Consider the following 19,616-nt stretch of genomic DNA (forward strand, 5'->3'; position numbering starts at 1 on the left):
TTCATTTTAATGCTGTGTGTGACGCTCTGTTCTCTGGAAGGTGGGTGGCTCTTTAATTTGACATGTCTATAATAATAATGTGACTTTTTATTTCATACTGTGACTTTTTATCTCATGATTTTGACTTTTTTTTTTTATGTAATTTTTTAGTTATCATCTTTTCTTTCTTTAACTGGTGGAAACATGCTTCCATAGGATGAGGCAGGCAGGCGCCTCCAGAAGCCTCTCTCCCTCTTTCTCTCTCCTGTATTATTTATTTATTAATCTCTGTCCTAACCTTCATTATTTTAGACCCTCACAAAGTGAAGATTATGAGTGGAGCTCTTGCAGAAACACCTGCTGCACACACACAAATCCCACAGTTTACATCCGTCAATTCAAATAAACTTTATTGGCATGAATGAAGTTACATTATAGACACATTTAAATGACATATTATTGAATGAGGACATTTTACACAAGAAAACTAAATAAATCAATTTGCTGCACAGAATCTGTCACTCCATCACGCACACGCACGTACACACGCACGCGCGTCACTGGAGGCCATGGAAACAGAACGTTGATCAGAGCTATAAAAGCTGCAGCCCGGCGGCCATTTCCCTGTTCGCACATTAAACTTTGATAAGTTGACCTACTGCGGATCTGCTGTTGGAAAGTTTGAATCTCTTGAAAACCTGATAGACTGGAAAACTTCTTCTCAGCCAAACCTTTGGATTATACCCGACCACCTGGAAAACTCAAATTAACCTTTGGGTTATACCTGATCACCTGAAAGACTTTTTTTCTGAAAAAACCTTGTGGATTACTTTGCTCCACTACTACTACTACTACTGCAGAGCGTGGACCACCTTTAACTGCTGGAGAAGTGGTTTCTGGTGGACCCCCTGTGGGAGGCACCTGCTGTCCAGAGTCTCTGCCGGTAGGACATCTTTAATTATCACACCAAATGTATTTGTTCATCTTCTTAAACGTGTAGAAGTGGGTTTCGGTTGACAATGTGCATTATACTCTTGGTAAATTGTTGAATTTACAGATAGGATATTGATAGCATTTTAGCTAGCTCTCCAGGAAAAGTCAGTTTTGGGTGACACTGACGTTTGTCCATGGAAAATGATTTTTAGATGATAAGAATGTGCTGAAAGTCCCGCCACAGGTGAGGAATGTGTTCACGGTTTTGTAGTGATTTTTAAATACTGTTATTATTGTTGAGGGCATCCATTTTTACATATTTAATGAGGAAAATTGAGGGGAAAAGATGAGGACCTGGACTTTTTTTGAAAAATGCCAAAAAACAACAACTGCATATGAACGGGACATTGGGCAAATGGTTGTGTTCTTGGAGGATAGGCCTGCTTACTTTACATGATAGACTGTTATAATGAATGAATCAACTGGTATTGAAATCTGTAACACTGCATCATATTTTATGAGCTAATCCCAGGTTTAAGATGTAAAATCCTCATCTGTAATGTAACAACAACAAAACTGAGGGGGAAAGATGAGGACCGGGACTTTTTTTGAAAAATGCCAAAAAACAACAACGTTTTTGTCTCGTGCACTGGAGACGATGGAACGTGAGGAGATGAGCACTAAACACACCAGGGCCGTCTCTCTGTGTGCAACTTTTTTTTTGAAAAATGCCAAAAAAACCAACGTTTTTGTCTCGTGCACTGGAGAGAGATTTTTCAAAAAAAAGTCCCGGTCCTCATCTTTTCCCCAATCCTCAGTGCCATGCCATGTCTCCCTATTGTCAGTAGTGAGAGTGTGTAGGTGTGTGTGTGTGTGTGTGTGTGTGTGTGTGTAGTATGGAGGGTGGGAGGGAGGGGCTTTCTTTGAAATTGTTTTGTCTTCCATGTGTAAAGCACTTTGTGCTGCACATCCGTGTATGAAAATTGCTATTTAAATAAAGTTTGATTGATTGATTGATTGATTGAGAGGATGGAACATGAGGTGATGAGCACATAAACACACCAGGGCCCTTCTCTCTGTGTGCAGCTCTGTTTGCTGCTATAATTGTTGAAACTGAACTTAAAGTGTAACCGGATATGTTGTCGGAGAGAGTTCAAGTTCACAATTGTAACATATAGACCACATTAGACCAGGTCCTGATCAAAAACCACTGTACCCAGACTTGTCAAATCTGGATTAGATTATCCTACAGAGGCTAAACATTCATAATAACACAGTTTCTGATCTGTGAAACCTTTATTCTATTTGTGAAAATGCAATAAAGGCAGCATCCACAGGTATTTCATATTTTTAGAGCCAAACATGTTTCTCCAAAATGTTTGGACACGTCCAGAAGATGTTGGAGTGTTGTGTCTCCAACACTGCTGTTGTGATTGAGGTCATTTACTTGTAATGTGAGGCGAGGTGAAGAATTTCCATTTCCATTTCCTGGTTGTTGCTTTTTTACTAGCTGCTAGTAGTATTTGTAGTAAATATCTGGCCGTTTAGTTTCAGCTCAGTTGGTACATTTCCCAAATAAATAACAGTGACATTAAAATCCAGATCTGAGCCGCTTACAGATCTGATCTCTGTTACTACATCTGTCCAGTAGGCAGAGATATTAGGACTTACAGATATTTATTCATTTTCAGTCATTTGTATGTTAGCTTCCGTCTCCCATCTTGATTTAATATACATTGTGGAAAGGCCCCTTTCCAGTTGTAAAGATGAATAAATCCTGGAGATAAGTTTTCTGTTAATTTGACCTTTAAATGCATCAATGAATACCCTAATCAGACTGTTGCAATCAGTTCCCTTTCTGCCTCTGAAGACCCTGGTGTAGTTTAGACATTGTTTTTTGTGTTTATGGGCTTGAATGAGGACATTATCACTGCATTACCCTCCTCAGAGAATTCTGGTTTTATCTGTTTTTCATAGAAATCTCTTATTTGTAGATTCCTGTAAAAATCATTAACATTTAGTGGAAATTCCCTAGATTTTGCTCAGAAAACAGAGACGATCAGATGACCACTGAAACGTGGAATATGAAATAAATACATGGTTGTCTTTTTAAAAACTTTTTGTGTTATCTAATCATTGATGGGGTAGAAACCGTCGGATGGTAGCAAAAGTAAATAGACTATATATCTGAAACATTGCTATGGTCCTTCGAAGGGAATAAAAGTAACTTCTCCTTTTTCTTGTTTTCACCTGTTTTTTTTTCAGTATTCTGAGAATCAAAATGGGCGCCAGTGTATTCAAGGAGTCCATCTCATCTTCCCAGATGAAACCCGTCCAGCTCCCCAGCGGATATGAGGTCCTGGACGTTTTGGGAGAGGGCTGCTATGGCAAGGTGTTGAAATGTTGGAGAAAGGACATCAAACAGACTGTGGCTGTGAAGATTCCTAAATTCTTCGACAGGGACTCCATCAATGAGGTGGGAGGTGTTGGTTTTGGTGTTCCCGGTTGTAAAAGATATTGTATAGTCAAAGGTGCAGTAAGCGCCTCGTGCAAACAAGCAGCTCCTTTTACTTTAAGCTAATAACAAACGTCACTATGTAAAATTATAGTGATTATCTGTACACTAAGTTCTAACACATACGTTAACTGACTGTAAAAAAACTAATCATGTCAAACTTGCCGTGTCTCTAGGTGTCCATGCTGAGACGGTTCAAGCATCTCAAACTCGAACAACATAACATTGTCGAGTTCATCGATTGCTTTCAAATCAAACATGGAACGGCAATCGTGTTTGAGGTGCTGGATATCAGCCTAGGCAACTACCTTGCAAAGACAGGTTTTGCGCCTATGCGTCTCATTGACATCAGAACCATCATCCAGCAGGTATGAACTCGGCACCATCAGATGGAAAGCAAAGCACTGAGCACTCTGTCACTTTTAGGCTTTGGTACATTCTTACCAACCTTGTACTTTCAGATGGCTAAAGCATTAGACACGCTGAAGGGGATCGAGGTGATCCACGGTGACGTGCATCTCCACAACATCATGATGGTGAATCACCAAAGACGACCCTTCAGAATCAAGCTGATTGACTTCGGTGGTGCCATTTCCAGATCAGAAGCCAGCCAGGGAGCACTCCTACAACCACTGGCTTTTAGGTAGGTTATTTTTATTATTACACTGGAGTGAGTGAGTAGTTTACCATTTATTGCTCCCTTACCAAGTCTGACAGTATAAACATCCCGTGTGATATTTCTCCTCCACATTCAGGTCTCCAGAAATTTTGTTGGGCTGTCCATTTTCTGAGGCCATTGACACGTGGTCCCTGGGCTGTCTTTTGTTCGTAATGATCTGCGGCAAACTACCGTTCAAAGGACGCTCTGAGCATGCACAAGTAAGTCTTCTCCCATAGTCAGACAATTTGTCAGTTACTCGTACTTGTGTGTCTTCACTCTTGCATGTGGTTTTTAGTGTCCATATACATCCCACATGTATGATGAGAAATCTTAAGCTGGGAATCAAAAGGAAATTTAAAGAAAATAGGGAATGAGAAATCATCTTGGTGTTTCGTTCAAACAGATGAAAACATGCTCTAAATTTACTTTGAGTGTGACGGAAGGAAGTAATCTGATGTTTAGTGGTTCAAAGAACTTTGTACCTTAGCTACGATGGGAGGTCCTAGCATAAGCATGTTGTCAAAAAGACAACAGAAGCTTTCCAGGATGACCTGCCCTACTCTGCCTCTGATTGGGTGACCCTGATATTCTTACTCAACCAATCTCACTCCTCGTGCCAAAACCTAACCAGCCGATGAGAGCTGGCCATTCAGATATGGCGATTCATGAGTTTGCCCTCCTGAGAACAATATTCTGCTTCCTCTTGCATATTTTGATGTGATGCTGTGTTTCATCTCCAGCTGCAGTGCATTATTGATATCCTGGGTCAGCCAGCGGACCGCCTTCTCAATGCTGGTATAAAGACAAAAGACCTCTTTAAGAGGACTGATTCCAACAACTGGGAGCTCAAGGTACCACAGTGAACCCTCTCTGACCTTTAATCTTTTATCAGAATATTTTCTTGTTTACGTTTCTCAGCAGTCATTCATTCAGACTGATTTTGAGGAACATTGATACAAACACTTTGAACCTTCTTTCAGACATCTTTCGAGTTTTTCGGATGTCACCTCAGCAGTGTTAACAAGGACCACAAGCTCCAGTCTCTGGACGATCTCAAAGAAGTAAGTGTGAAGTAACTTTCATTGTCACTATGATCGATTGTCTTTTCATGATGGTGGATTTGACCAGTTGTTTCCTCAACTAGATGCGTCTTGAGGAAAATAATGAAACTGAGGCCACAGAGCGAGAGCAGTGCATCAAGCTCCTGAAGGCCATGCTGAAGGTGGATGCGGATGAGAGGATCACTCCCTGTGAAGTCCTCACTCATCCATTTCTTAAAGACTACCATTACCCAAAGTAAGTGTGTGTGTGTGAGATGTGAGTCCTGTAGGTGGTGCTTTGTTAGTTAGTGATAATTTATCATTTGATCAGTGTCCTGTCGTGTTTCTGGGACATCAGTGTAACAGTGAGTGTCTCTTTTTGTAGCTATGGGGCTTTGGCAGCATTCCGTCCACGCAAGACAGAGCAGTCCAAGCAGAAGATTCTGAGACCAACGAAGTCAGTCCTGAGTCCTAAAAGACACCCCACTCTTACTACGACGTGGCCATCTTCCACTCTTGCTTGGGTTCAGCCTGCAGCGGCCAAACTCACACAAACTGCTGCCACTCCTCTGAAGGAAGATCAGGGGAGCAAACTCAGGTGAGATGTCTTCCTCTGGTCACAACACCCATTTCTCAGATGAGAAAAAAGTTCAGATCGCCAGAAATAATAGCAGAGACATGATTCTTGAAGATGTCACGACAATAACAGGATCATTCTGTGTGTGTGTGTTTTCATGTTCAGTGGCAGCACTTACATTTTCAACACCTCGGGAACATCAGCATTCACTTCCTTGAGTGAGGACTTTGACTGTGAGCCTGCTGCCCCTCCTCTGACAGATGATGACATCATTAACGTCCGACCAGACAACTGCACGCCATCTCCCACATTTCTGCCATCAGGTGTGATCCTGGTTCGGCCTGCGACTGCTGAGAACACGCTGATGCAGGAAGATCAGGGGAGCGAAGTCAGGTGAGATGTCTTCCTCTGGTCACAACACCCATTTCTCAGATGAGAAAAAAGTTCAGATCGCCAGAAATAATAGCAGAGACATGATTCTTGAAGATGTCATGGCAATAACAGGACCATTCTGTGTGTGTGTGTGTGTGTGTGTGTTTTCATGTTCAGTGGCAGCACTTACATTTTCAACATCTCGGGAAGTACAGAATTCACTTCCTCGAGTAATGACTTTGACTGTGAGCCTGCTGCCCCTCCTCTGACGGATGATGACATCATTAACGTCCAACCAGACAACTGCACGCCACCTCCCACATGTCTACCATCAGGTGTGATCCTGGTTCGGCCTGCGACTGCTGAGAACACGCTGCTGGAAGACCAGGAGAGTGCAGTCAGGTGAGATGATGAAAAATAGTATCAGAACTCGATCAGAACCACACGATAGCTAGATCAAGATCTTTACTACAGGATATTTTGGTGTGCAGGAGCCTCAGTAACAACAAAAATGAAAAGTCGCAGTTGCAGCTTTAAGATGTGATGACAATAACAGAAATAACACTCACTTTTTCTGGTGTTTTCAGTTTTCAGTCTGGCCTGAAGGAGACGTCAGGGTCCTCAGTGACCAACACTGAAAGGAGCATGAAGTCCTCAATATGTGAGGACTCAGGCTCATGTGGTAAGTAACAGTCACCTCTAGTTGTGTCTGAAGTGCTGTGCATTTTGGAGTACGGCTGATGTCTTTAATGTCCTTTGACTTTCAGAAAACACGGGGGCAAAGAAGAAGAAGAATCGCTTCAGACGTGTCTTCTCCTGGATGAGGAAGACCTTTGGTTCATGTTGTTCCTGTGCTGAGGAGGATTAGGGATGTTTGGAGGCCATGCTGAATATGGATGAGGATGAGATGTGAGTCCTGTAGGTGGTGCTTTGTTAGTTAGTGATGATTTATCATTTCAGTGTCCTGTCGCGTATGTTTAGTAGTTGAATCTGTAACACATTATCACTTTTTCCTTAACCAGTCATATATTTTGTCCATATCTGCTGTCATATTTTGCAGTGAAGTACAATATATCTCTAAGTGAATATAGTATATGTTAGTCCTGGTACAAGTGTCTCTAAAGCAGCTTCTTTACCATGTGTGTGACCAGAAACCAGCAGATGATCCTTTGAAGGCTGCACACCTGAACAATTGGCTCCGAAGACTCACCTTTCTCCGCTGATCACCTGTTAGCCCCGTTGATCAGCTGTTAGCCTAGCTATGCTAACTTTCAAACCGACGTGCTCAATACTCTGCTGGCTATCCACCATTACTCCACTGGTCCTCCCTCCACCACAACCTCAGAATTATTCACCGCCTGGCTCCTGTATCGCCCTCCTCTGCTACTGTGGCTGCACACCTGAACAATTGGCTCCGCAGACTCACCTTTCTCCGCTGATCACCTGTTAGCCCCGCCGATCAGCTGTTAGCCTAGCTACGCTAACTTTCAAACCGATGTGCTCAATACTCTATTGGCTATCCAACATTACTCCACTGGTCCTCCCTCCACCACAACCTCAGGATTATTCACTGCCTGGCTCCTGTATCCCCCTCCTCTGCTACTGTGGTCAGACTTCAAACAGACAAGCAGACTTCTCTGGAGAACTTCAAATAAGACTCAAAAGCCTCTTCTCTTCAATAAGGCCTATCAGCTCTTGGTCCAGCCCCAACAATCAACTTTTCCAGTTCTTTATCTTGTATGTATTTTTGTTTATTCATCTATTCTTTGTTTTGTATGTTTCACTTTGTTAAGCATCCTTGGGTACCCTGAAAGGCACTATATAAATTAAATGTATTATTATTATTATTATTACTCTCCAGGATGCCTTTATTGACTTACTGGACAACCAACCCATCCCTCCAACCCATCCCTTCACCTCCTCCTCCCGGCCCTGCTGTGCTGGAACTGAACACCCAGCCTGAACCTGTGCCTGCACACAGTCCAGTCAGACTACGTGGTGGAGGTCTGCAAGACGCTTACATCCAGGCACAGGTGAGATACTAAGTATAGGTTAGGCAAAGATGTCATGAGAATTAGATCAATGTCTGTATTGATACAGATATTTGCCAATGGTCGGTGCTTTGTGGCAAAAATGTTCATTTTAATGTAAGATGACTTTGTTTTCCTGAATGTAAGGTCTGTATTCTTCTGTGTCTTCATGTATGGAGGAAGGGTGTCATGGGTTTGATAAACCTCTCTCTCTCTCTCTCTCTCTCTCTCTCTCTGTCTCCACAGTTCCTGCTGTATCAGTGGCCCGTGTACGGCGTCCTGATACCCGCAGCAGCAGCCGTCAGTCACCCTGCCGCCCTCCACACACAGTAAGACCCTGGTTCACCACACACACTCTGAACATCTCCACTGTTTGGTTACAGCAGAGGTTTTGTGCTGTAGGAGAAGGATATCAGTGCAGGAACAGTTGCAGCTTTACAGGACAAACACAAGTAAAATCTGACTTTGTCCTGTTGTTCCAGTTCAAAGGTCCCTTAGAAACATGGCACATTTTAGAATTATTTAAAGGAAAGTGAAGCTGTGTGCTCTTGAAACTCAGTTTTATATTTTGTGAGGGTTTCTGGTGTCAGGCTGAGGCCAAGTACATCTTAACATTAAACGACTCTGCAGGTTAATACCATCAGTAAAACAGTAAAATTAGCCATCATTTCTTAGACAGTCTATCGTCCCAACAAATCATTTGCTACATGATAAATATAACACCTACAGTTCACAGGTGGATGTTGTTTCCTTTTTTATAGCTAGTCAGAGGTGAAGCACAGTTTTAATCAAGTTAGGACTCATTCAATGCTGCATTACGGAGGACTGAATCCGCCAAATCAAAATATATTAAAGGAATAGTTCACTCTAAAACAAAATTCATTCATTATCGACTCACCCACATGCTGATGAGATCTCCGGTGTAGTTTCTTATTCCTCAAAGTGCAGCTGGAGACCCGGGGTACCCTCCGGCAGGAGTGGCGATTGAGAGGAAAAGGTCCATAAAACTACACAAAAACTTTGTAATATTCCTCCATACTGCTCGTCCGCTGCAATCCAAGTGTCCTGAAGTGGCGACATCCAGAGTTTACTCGAAACAACATCATTTAGTACATTTTTATAGCCTAAACAGTAAAGAGTCACTATGCTACATCTGCCTGGAGGCACACTCCGCCTTCACGCGAGTCTCCCTCACAGCCGATTGCACTACGGAACTTTGACACTCACAGCAGGATGTAAATACCAGTGTGTATCTATCGCGAGTCTCGTTCATCTTGTCCGGCGAGCAGTATGGAGGAATGTGGGTGAGTCGGTTATGACTGAATTTTGTATTAGAGTGGACTATTCCTTTAACAAATGAATGGAGGCATTCATCAATTAATAAAATAAAAACAAAAATTGATAATTGTGTAATGTGCTTCTGTATTTCATTATGTATTTATTCCATTATGGGGGAAAACTGGTGAAGGAAATGTAGAAGAAAATATACTGAAATAATTAAGTTAGTGGATTTAACTGGGGGCAAAATAATACAGAAATAAATGCATTAAAAATGCCTAAATAAATGATAACATTTTAAAATGAATATATAAACCTGAAATGAGATGGGAAAGCAAATGAAAAAGACATTTTGGCACTTTCAGTCCTCCACAGTCCCTCAGCAGAAACATGCAGACATGTAATGGCTGAATGCTGTAGACTATCCTGATGTGTTTTAATCCCACAGATGTGACAACAGCTCATTGAAAGACTTATAATTAATTGTGAGGGGAAATCCTGACACCTGGTGGACACATGGCGCCATCGCAGCTCATCTAAGCACCTGTTCTGTGTGTGTTTGTGTCTACAGTATCACAAGGTACCAGTAGTGAGGCTCCCTGGAGGCTTCGACCACAACCTGCAGTGTGCAGGAATGATGTAAGTAACACACTCGAATGCAAACAAACACACCAGTACATACAGCTATAGAGCTTCAGTTTGCACCATCACACACACGGACACGCACGCACGCACACACACACACACACACACACACACACACACACACACACACACACACACACACAAACACAAACACAAACACAAACACACACACACACACACACACTATTTCTACTGTCTGATCATGTGTGCATCTGACTTGTTACCTGTGTAGGAATGGAAAGCTGTTGTTCGCTCTTCCAGCTGGAGTTTTCCCTCCTCCTGATGTCCCTGCTGCTCCTCAGCCGAGCACCTCCAACTCAAAGTAAGTTTGCTGTGGACACTTTTGATCAACATGTACTTTTCTCCTTATTGTGACTTTCTCATCATCAGTCTTTTTAAACTGAATTCCATCAGCTGTTGTTTTATTTCAGGTGACTGTTAATTATCTGTACATTTCTGATAATCAATGGCCTTTAATGGGTTAGGCCCCTTGTTGAGGAGGATGTTAAGAGGATGGGCAGTGCAGCTGTCAATAAAGTCCTGGGACGGAGAGTAAGTGTGACAGTCAGTGTTAGAAACTTGATCAATGCTTGAAAAAAAAAAGTTTTCTACAGTCTAAATCATTATCGCTTTACAGTGAATGACAACATTAATGATCAACTGTGTGCATATTTGTGTCTGTTGTCAGTGTGTCTAGTGTGTGTGTGTGTGTGTGTGTGTGCTAACGAACAGTGTGTTGTCCCTCTGTCCACAGTGGAAGTCACTGTCAGCGGAGGAGCGGGCCATTTACTACCAAGAGGCCGACAGAGAAAAAGAGCTCCACGCCCAGAGACAACGGCTGGTCTGCCAGACAAAACTATGGAAGTACACACTGCTCACACACAACTCATACATGTTTGCATCACCACATACATCACTGGACAAGAGTCACTGCTAACCGTTTTCATTGGCTGATGTCAGATGTAAAGTGTAAAGACGTGTTTGTTTTTGTGTCGGGCAAAAAGAGGAAGAGGGAGAGCAGAAAAGCTCCTGAACGTGAGGACTGTCGTTTACATGTGATGAAAACTAGACGAAATTTAATTGTTGAGCTACATTGATTTTACAAACAAGAAAATGTAGATTTTAAGGTATTTAGTACAAATAGTTCAACATTTTGGAGACCTTATTTTCCTCTGAGAACAGCTTGTTTATTACGTTATGGAAAAAATGTATATTTCTGAGTTTGTGTTATTACCTCATTAATTTCTACTACGTAGTGGCCCTGATCTGTGTTTTTGTTTGTTGGTGTTGCAGCCTTTAAGATGCTGTGTGTCACCAGTGGCATCCAACTCACGGGCAGCTGTGATGGAGGCCTCGACCTCGCAGTGAGCTGTGAAGGAACCACGCCCCCCGCAGACAGTCCCAGTCCTGTCACAGCACACATCAGTAGACAGCCGTGGTGCAGCCACCGTACACACAGACTCCAGTGACCGTGCATGTGAGTGACATGTATCACCTGCCACAGGAGAACAATGTAAGCCCCGCCCCCGAGTCCAACCAATCAGAGGATGTGGAGCATCACCCGGTGATGGAGCAGCTTGATCCTCCACCAAGTCCATCCAGTGCAGAGCATCAGCGGCCCTCCTCTCCTCACTGTGGATTTCTGGGATGTCGTGCAGATGGATCAATGGATGTGTAGATAGATGCACAGATAGATGTAGATAAATGTCTAGTTGTATATATAGATTTATGTATAGGAAGATGTATAGATGTATGTTTTGATAGATAAGATGTATGTTTAGATGTATGTATAGATAGATAAGATGTATGTTTAGATGTATGTATTGATAGATAAGATGTATGTTTAGATGTATGTATTGATAGATAAGATGTATGTTTAGATGTATGTATAGATAGATTAGATGTATGTTTAGATGTATGTATAGATAGATTAGATGTATGTTTAGATGTATGTATAGATAGATTAGATGTATGTTTAGATGTATGTATAGATAGATTAGATGTATGTTTAGATGTATGTATTGATAGATAAGATGTATGTTTAGATGTATGTATAGATAGATTAGACGTATGTAAAGATAGATAAGATGTATGTTTAGATGTATGTATTGATAGATGTATGTTTAGATGTATGTATTGATAGATTAGACGTATGTTTAGATGTATGTATTGATAGATGTATGTTTAGATGTATATATAGATAGATTAGACGTATGTTTAGATGTATGTATTGATAGATGTATGTTTAGATGTATGTATAGATAGATTAGATGTATGTTTAGATGTATGTATTGATAGATAAGATGTATGTTTAGATGTATGTATAGATAGATTTGATGTATGTTTAGATGTATGTATAGATAGATAAGATGTATGTTTAGATGTATGTATTGATAGATAAGATGTATGTTTAGATGTATGTATAGATAGATTAGACGTATGTATAGATAGATAAGATGTATGTTTAGATGTATGTATTGATAGATTAGACGTATGTTTAGATGTATATATTGATAGATAAGATGTATGTTTAGATGTATGTATTGATAGATAAGATGTATGTTTAGACGTATGTATAGATAGATAAGATGTATGTTTAGATGTATGTATAGATAGATAAGATGTATGTTTAGATGTATGTATTGATAGATAAGATGTATGTTTAGATGTATGTATAGATAGATTAGATGTATGTATAGATAGATAAGATGCATGTTTAGATGTATGCATAGATAGATTAGACGTATGTATAGATAGATAAGATGTATGTTTAGATGTATGTATTGATAGATTAGACGTATGTATAGATAGATAAGATGTATGTTTAGATGTATGTATAGATAGATTAGACGTATGTATAGATAGATAAGATGTATGTTTAGATGTATGTATAGATAGATTAGACGTATGTATAGATAGATAAGATGTATGTTTAGATGTATGTATTGATAGATTAGACGTATGTTTAGATGTATGTATTGATAGATAAGATGTATGTTTAGATGTATGTATTGATAGATAAGATGTATGTTTAGATGTATGTATAGATAGATTAGATGTATGTTTAGATGTATGTATAGATAGATAAGATGTATGTTTAGATGTATGTATTGATAGATAAGATGTATGTTTAGATGTATGTATAGATAGATTAGATGTATGTATGTATAGATAGATAAGATGTATGTTTAGATGTATGTATAGATAGATTAGATGTATGTATAGATAGATTAGATGTATGTTTAGATGTATGTATAGATAGATAAGATGTATGTTTAGATGTATGTATTGATAGATAAGATGTATGTTTAGATGTATGTATAGATAGATTAGATGTATGTATAGATAGATAAGATGCATGTTTAGATGTACAGTATGTATTGATAGATAAGATGTATGTATAGATAGATTAGATGTATGTATAGATAGATAAGATGCATGTTTAGATGTATGTATAAATAGATAAAATGTATGTTTAGATGTATGTATAGATAGATTAGATGTGTGTTTAGATAGATAAGATGTATTTATAGATGTATGTATAGATAGATAAGATGTATTTATAGATGTATGTATAGATAGATTAGACGTATGTATAGATGTATGTATAGATTGTTTTACAGACGTATGTATAGATGTATGTATAGATGGATAAGATGTATGTATAGATTGTTTTACAGATGTATGTATAGATGTATGTATAGATTGATAAGATAGTTGCCATCATTTTAAGTAAATCATTTTAAACTATATTTAATCAGGTCAATATGATTCATTTTCTGCAATTACATGGTAAATACACAAATAACTGTGTTGCATCACACTAGCATATTTTTATTTTTTTCAAAATGATTGTGTTTTTTCACAGTGGAGTTTTACTAAATGGTACTACAGAATACATAAAGCTGTGTTTAACATGAGACAGAGACAAGAGCCAAAGCTCAGTACACATTAAGTATCAGAAACGACAGCAGGCTTTTAAGCCAATAACTGCAGAGGTTCATCAGTGGGAAAGTGTTTCATATACAAGGTAAACAAACCAAACAACAATACAAACAAATAATGTCAGGGTGCTACTTCTAGCAAATATGAATAGGGTGAATTTGATAAAAAAAAAAGTGACTTAATCCACGGTGATAATCCAAGGTTTCACAGATCAGAAACTGTGTCTGAGTGAATCTTCAGGGCCTGTAGATTAATCTAATCCAGATTTGAGAAGTCTGGGTACAGTGGTTTTTGATCAGGACCGGGTCTAATGTGGTCTATATGCTGAGAAAACAGTGAAATCTGCCTTTATTGTATTTTCACAAATAGAATAAAGGTTTCACAGATCAGACACTGTGTTATAATGAATGTTTAGCCTCTGTAGGATAATCTAATCCAGATTTGACAAGTCTGGGTACAGTGGTTTTTGATCTGGACCTGGTCTAATGAGGTCTGTAGGTATCAAACAAAAACGGTGAAATCTCCCCTTTAGCATTTTCACAAATAAAATAAACGTTTCACAAATACAATAGCGGGTGTCAGGCAAAGTTAATGACTTACATAAAATGTCTAAAATGTTTTAACATCAAGAAGTGTCACAAAAAACAGACAATCAGTGTACAACGTTACGTTAATTTCCTCTTAACTTTCCCCTTAAGCGCCAATCGGAAGCTGGCGAATAGGAGGCTAACTTCAGCTTCATATCTGTTATGTCGCGTGCAAACCACCTACTCCATTGCTAACTGTGCACCGCTTGTGATATTTTCTGGGAAAATCGCCACCGACACCCAATGTACATCTTTGGTATTAGTATTAGATAGTGACTTAACAGATTTTTTTTACATTAAAATGTTCAAGATTATTACTTTAAGTTAAAATAGTTTGCTAATTGATAAATTATTATATATGGTTGACATAATTAGCTAAATGTATTGGATTAATAGGTTAGCTAGAAGTATTGAACACATAGTTTGGAAGTAGTCAGCTTTAAGTAATGGATAAATGTAACAATCATAATGCAACAATAATCACATATAGACTGTATCGGTGTAATAGGAGTTAAATAACATCCAGTTTAAAATCTAATGAAATGACCACATTTGGAAGCGATGGGTGGTGTTTACACTTAAACAGCTGTTTCAATCAGTTCTGTGAACAACAGAGATCCTGAGAGGGGCAGAGTTCTCACCACCATCATTAACACAGGGACTGAAGAATGGGTGGAGTTTTCCAGTGAAGGAGCAGGCAGTGAAGGAGTAGATAATATCTGCCGTATCAGCGTTATAAAAGGAGACGAGGTCTTCTGCATAATCCACAAACACTCCCACCTTTTGAGGTCGCGATTTCACAGAGAGGAGAACATCGGGATCAGCGAGAGCTACGTACTCGTTGCCATTCCTCAGCTGCAGAGTCCAGAAACCAGCCTCTGGGCTTGATATTATCTGTCCTTTTCTGGTGGCTGACGCACTGACCACTCCTAAATCCCATTTAGTTTTCCCCTTAACCTCCACCTCATAGTAGAATCTACCAGAAGAGAAACTCTGCTTAGCCAAGACGATGACACAATACGAAAATCTCTCTGCATTCTCTGGGAGATTCTGCTCTACGTCCCCATGATCCACCTGTTTCCCATTCTCAGACAGAATGAGTTTAGGATGTGCTGTGTCAGGATCAAGAGTCACATCCAGGGCAAACTGCCGCACCCTCTTCAGCTCAGCTTCAAGCTGCTTCTCTATCTCTTTGTTGAGTGTTTCCTTAATTTGAGAAACAGCTCCTGCCACGGTTCCCTCATACGATGGCTGTCGGATGCTCACTTTTGTCCAGTCCTTCACGGGTGGAGAGGCATTCAGGGACAGGAAGCTTTGGAGTAAGTGGAAGTGACCTTTAGAGCCTAAGAGCTTCACTTCAGCAGTTCTCCTCATCAGCTCGGAGATCTCCTGATCCAGCTCTTTGATGAAGTCTTTGGCTTGTTTCTCTGTGGTTTTATGCTTATTTTTGATCTGTTCGGTGAGATCAGTCAGGCCTACCTGAACAAGCTGTGTCAGACCAGTGAAGACCTCCACACCATCTGCTACCGCTTTGCCTGCAGCGTCCTCGCTGAGCTTCGCTGATTGTCTTAGCTCCTCTATCTTCTGCTGTCTCTCCTGGATCATCTGCTGAAATTCTGCCTCTGTCTTCCCCAGCTCAGTCCTCTTTCCTGTGCATTCTTCCATTAGAGAAACAACATCATGTGACTCGTGGTCTGACTCCATACAAAACCGACACACACACATCTGATCAGTCTTGCAGAACAGCTCCATGATTTCATTATGCTTTGTACACGTCCTGTCCTCGATGTTTTCCAAAGGCTCAACGAGCTTATGCCTTTTTAGGCCTGGCACCATCTGATGTCGTTTCAGGTGAGTGTCACAGTACGAGGCCAGACACACCAGGCAGGACTTCAGGGCCTTCAGTTTGATCTCGGTGCAGGCGTCACAGGGAACCTCTCCTGGTTTGGCCTCCTCTGAGGTGTTCTTTGCGGCTGACTCTCTAAACTGAGCAGCCATTTCAGAGATGAAAGTATTGACATGCAGTTCATGGCTTGTGTCGAAACGCTTTTTACAGACAGGGCACTGGATTTTTCTATTGATTCTCCAGTTGACAGTGATGCAGTTTTTGCAGAAGTTGTGTCCACACAGCAGAGTGACAGGAGCAGAGAACACATCCAAGCAGATGGAGCACAGAAAGTCCTCCTGAGACAGTCGACAAGTAGCAGCTGACATGCTGACGAGAACAAAAGTAAAGATGTAAAATAGCAATGTCATTAATGAATACTTGAATACTTGTTTGAAAAGTATTTATGGATTATTAACATATTAGCTCAAGTTATTTAGAATGATTGTCTCTCGAGGGAAATATTCCATTTAAATATGTTAAAGTTGATCTATGCATTGTCAGTAATGTACTCACCTGTGTATGTATGGGACTGATATCCAGTATTTCCAAAAAATGCCAGAAGGAAGAAGCAAGTTTAAGTCTTTCTTTGTAGGAGCAGGAACTTGTGTTGACCACAGCACAGCTGTCACTCTAAAGAACCCTCTGCTACACTGGGGGGATGTGACTCCTCTTTTCAGAGTGGCTCCACCTCTTCGGACAACTGAACTGGTGTGACTACACCCTGAGAGTGAGTAAAGTAGCCAACTGTTTTTCTTTTGTCGTTATAATGGCCAGTTCTAAAGGCACTGTAGGCCTCATGGTATAAAGAGAATTTGCATTACATTATAGAACCGCTGGAGCTGCTTAGTATGTATATCATTAACTCAGGCCACAAACCACATTACATTGTTCTTTCGAAAGAATGTGGCAGGAAAATAGAGTGAGATGAAAATGAAGACACAAAAGTTCATAAAATTGATTTTAAAGCTGTTCAAAATGTTCCAGTATTACCAGTTGTCTGAGATATGAGCCCACTTTCATCTCCTGATACAAAGCTGTGATATATCTAGAAGTTGTCTGCTTAAATTACTAAAGCAGGCTTAATAAATTCCCTCAAACTGACAGTAAAATGTATGGGATGTTGTGGCTGAGTACAGCCAATTTTGAAAAATTAATATACACTAAATGTCACTGTTGTGGCACTATGAAGTTTTGGAGAAGAAACTAAAACTCAGAATTTTAATATTTACAATATTAATTAGGTAACTTACGGAAGCCCTAAAGGGCCATGCATTCATACATTTTATTTCCTCCGTTTTCCCGTGATAACGAGTTAATTTCATTAGTTTTCTCGAGATCTTGAGTTATTATGTCGAAATAACAACTGCCGTTTTCCCGAGATAACGGGATAATTTTCTCAAGATAACGAAACTTTGTTTTTCCGAGATAATGATATAATTAATTGGAGATCTCGAGATAATGACTGTGATATGATAGGCCTGAGATTATGGAGACGCCCGGGACCTCATGGCTGGTCAGCTATGTAGTTAACGACGACATCAGGCTCACTTTGATTGCGCCGCTGATATAGCTGAGGCCTTGCTAACCGTCTTTTTAGATTACGCACACTAATGTGTATATTATCTGTAATAGCAAGGCATAATGCTATTTCAGCCTGTGTCAGGCCTTGATTGAAATGATATGTGACGCGGTGATCGATATGCTCCTGCTCCTCTGACATTGCTACACTGAATGATGTTTCCTGCAATGATTTAATATACTACACTATCGTTTTGTTTTCTCAAGATCTCGAATTAATTATGTCGTTATCTCGGGAAAACGGCAGCTGTTATTTCGAGATAATAACTTGAGGTCTCGAGAAAACAAATGAATTTAACTCGTTATCACAGGAAAACGGAGGAAATAAAATGTATTTATGCATGGCCCTTTAGGGCTTCCGTAGGTAACAATACAAACTCAGATATATTTATCTTTCCCATAACTGAGTAAACAAGCTGTTCTCAGAAGAAAATATGGTCCCCAGAACACTGTTTGAAGCTAGAAAGGTGGCAGGGTCCGCCAAATAAAAAACTAAGTAAAACAGTATGAAACTGTGTTGTTCATTCAGTTTATTTAGTCATGAAAACAAAGTGAGTTTGTTTATTAAGTTTGTTTAGGCATAAAAACTCAGTATAGAGCTGGTGGTGGATTTCCGCAGGCGCAAACAACCGTGCACTCAGGTGAACATCCTGGGAACAGACATTGAGACGGTGACGTCTTACAAGTACCTGGGAGTTCACCTGAACAATAAACTGGACTGGACTCATCACACTGCAGCAACATACAAGAAAGGTCAGAGCAGACTCCATCTGCTGAGGAAGCTCAGGTCCTTTGGAGTGCAGGGGGCACTCCTGTCAACTGTCTATGACTCTGTGGTGGCATCAGCCATTTTCTATGGTGTAGTCTGCTGGAGCAGCAGCATCTCGGCAGCAGATAGGAAGAGACTTGATAAACTTATCAAGAAGGCCAGCTCCATCCTGGGATGCTCTCTTGACCCAGTGCAGGTGGTGGGAGACAGCAGGACGATGGACAAGCTGTCATCGCTGCTGGTGAAGGAGTCCCACCCCCTGCAGGTCACTATCACAGCACTGGTCAGCTCCTTCAGCGACAGACAGATGCACCCCAAGCATAAGTGTGTGAAAGAGAGGTATCGCAGGTCCTTCCTTCCTGCTGCTGTCAGACTGTACAACCAGCACTGCTCCCAGTAGACCTCACTGTGCACTGTGCATTACAAAACTCTGCACATATCCACACACTTTCTGGTTTGCACAAATTGGACAATTTTTAATATCCATATTTATTATTTATTGTTTGTAAATAAAAATACCAAACTGTTTAAACTTACACTGTTCATATTATAAATACTTTGTCATATTGTAAATACCAAGTTCATATTGTAGATACTACATATATACGAGCTAAATTCTATTTCTTATCTCTTATTATATTGTTTATTTTTTACTTTTTATTATTGTTTAAGTGTGATACTGTCCTTTGGCTGCTGTGACTAAGAAATTTCCCCATTTGCGGGACAAATAAAGGAACTCTGATTCAGATATTTCTCTTGTATTTCTCTTCTCTTCCCCAAAACTACATAGTGCCCCTTATAAATATTATACATATTGTT

The 19,616-nt window shown here is 40.2% G+C and overlaps 2 protein-coding genes across 6 annotated transcripts; one reads left to right on the forward strand and one right to left on the reverse strand.

Annotated features, from left to right (window-relative positions):
* Positions 1–596: 596 nt before the first annotated feature.
* On the forward strand, positions 597–13,782 carry LOC311260378 (homeodomain-interacting protein kinase 2-like). Of its 5 annotated transcripts, none has more exons than XM_084358129.1 (20): positions 597–922; positions 3,178–3,388; positions 3,604–3,795; positions 3,889–4,070; positions 4,183–4,306; positions 4,829–4,939; positions 5,069–5,149; positions 5,233–5,384; positions 5,514–5,726; positions 5,871–6,098; positions 6,255–6,479; positions 6,665–6,759; positions 6,845–6,995; positions 7,229–7,814; positions 7,939–8,110; positions 8,354–8,436; positions 9,957–10,024; positions 10,263–10,352; positions 10,516–10,582; positions 10,785–13,782. In XM_084358129.1, the coding sequence occupies exons 2-13, from the start codon at positions 3,194–3,196 to the stop codon at positions 6,943–6,945; spliced, it is 1,899 nt and encodes a 632-aa protein (XP_084214255.1). In that variant the 5' UTR covers positions 597–922; positions 3,178–3,193; the 3' UTR covers positions 6,946–6,995; positions 7,229–7,814; positions 7,939–8,110; positions 8,354–8,436; positions 9,957–10,024; positions 10,263–10,352; positions 10,516–10,582; positions 10,785–13,782. The 5 variants fall into 5 exon arrangements, with proteins under 5 accessions (XP_084214255.1, XP_084214253.1, XP_084214252.1 ...); XM_084358127.1 differs by having other exon boundaries at positions 6,845–6,986; positions 10,462–10,582; XM_084358126.1 differs by having other exon boundaries at positions 6,845–6,986.
* Positions 13,783–15,153: 1,371 nt separating this feature from the next.
* Positions 15,154–16,776, reverse strand: LOC311267658 (E3 ubiquitin-protein ligase TRIM21-like; the record flags this gene model as incomplete). The annotated part of the gene is made up of 1 exon (XM_084370848.1): positions 15,154–16,776. The coding sequence occupies one exon, from the start codon at positions 16,774–16,776 to the stop codon at positions 15,154–15,156; it is 1,623 nt and encodes a 540-aa protein (XP_084226974.1).
* Between the last annotated feature and the right edge of the window lie 2,840 nt (positions 16,777–19,616).

Source organism: Pagrus pagrus (assembly GCF_965226575.1).
Source record: "Pagrus pagrus genome assembly, chromosome: 1".
Lineage (NCBI taxonomy): Eukaryota > Metazoa > Chordata > Actinopteri > Spariformes > Sparidae > Pagrus > Pagrus pagrus.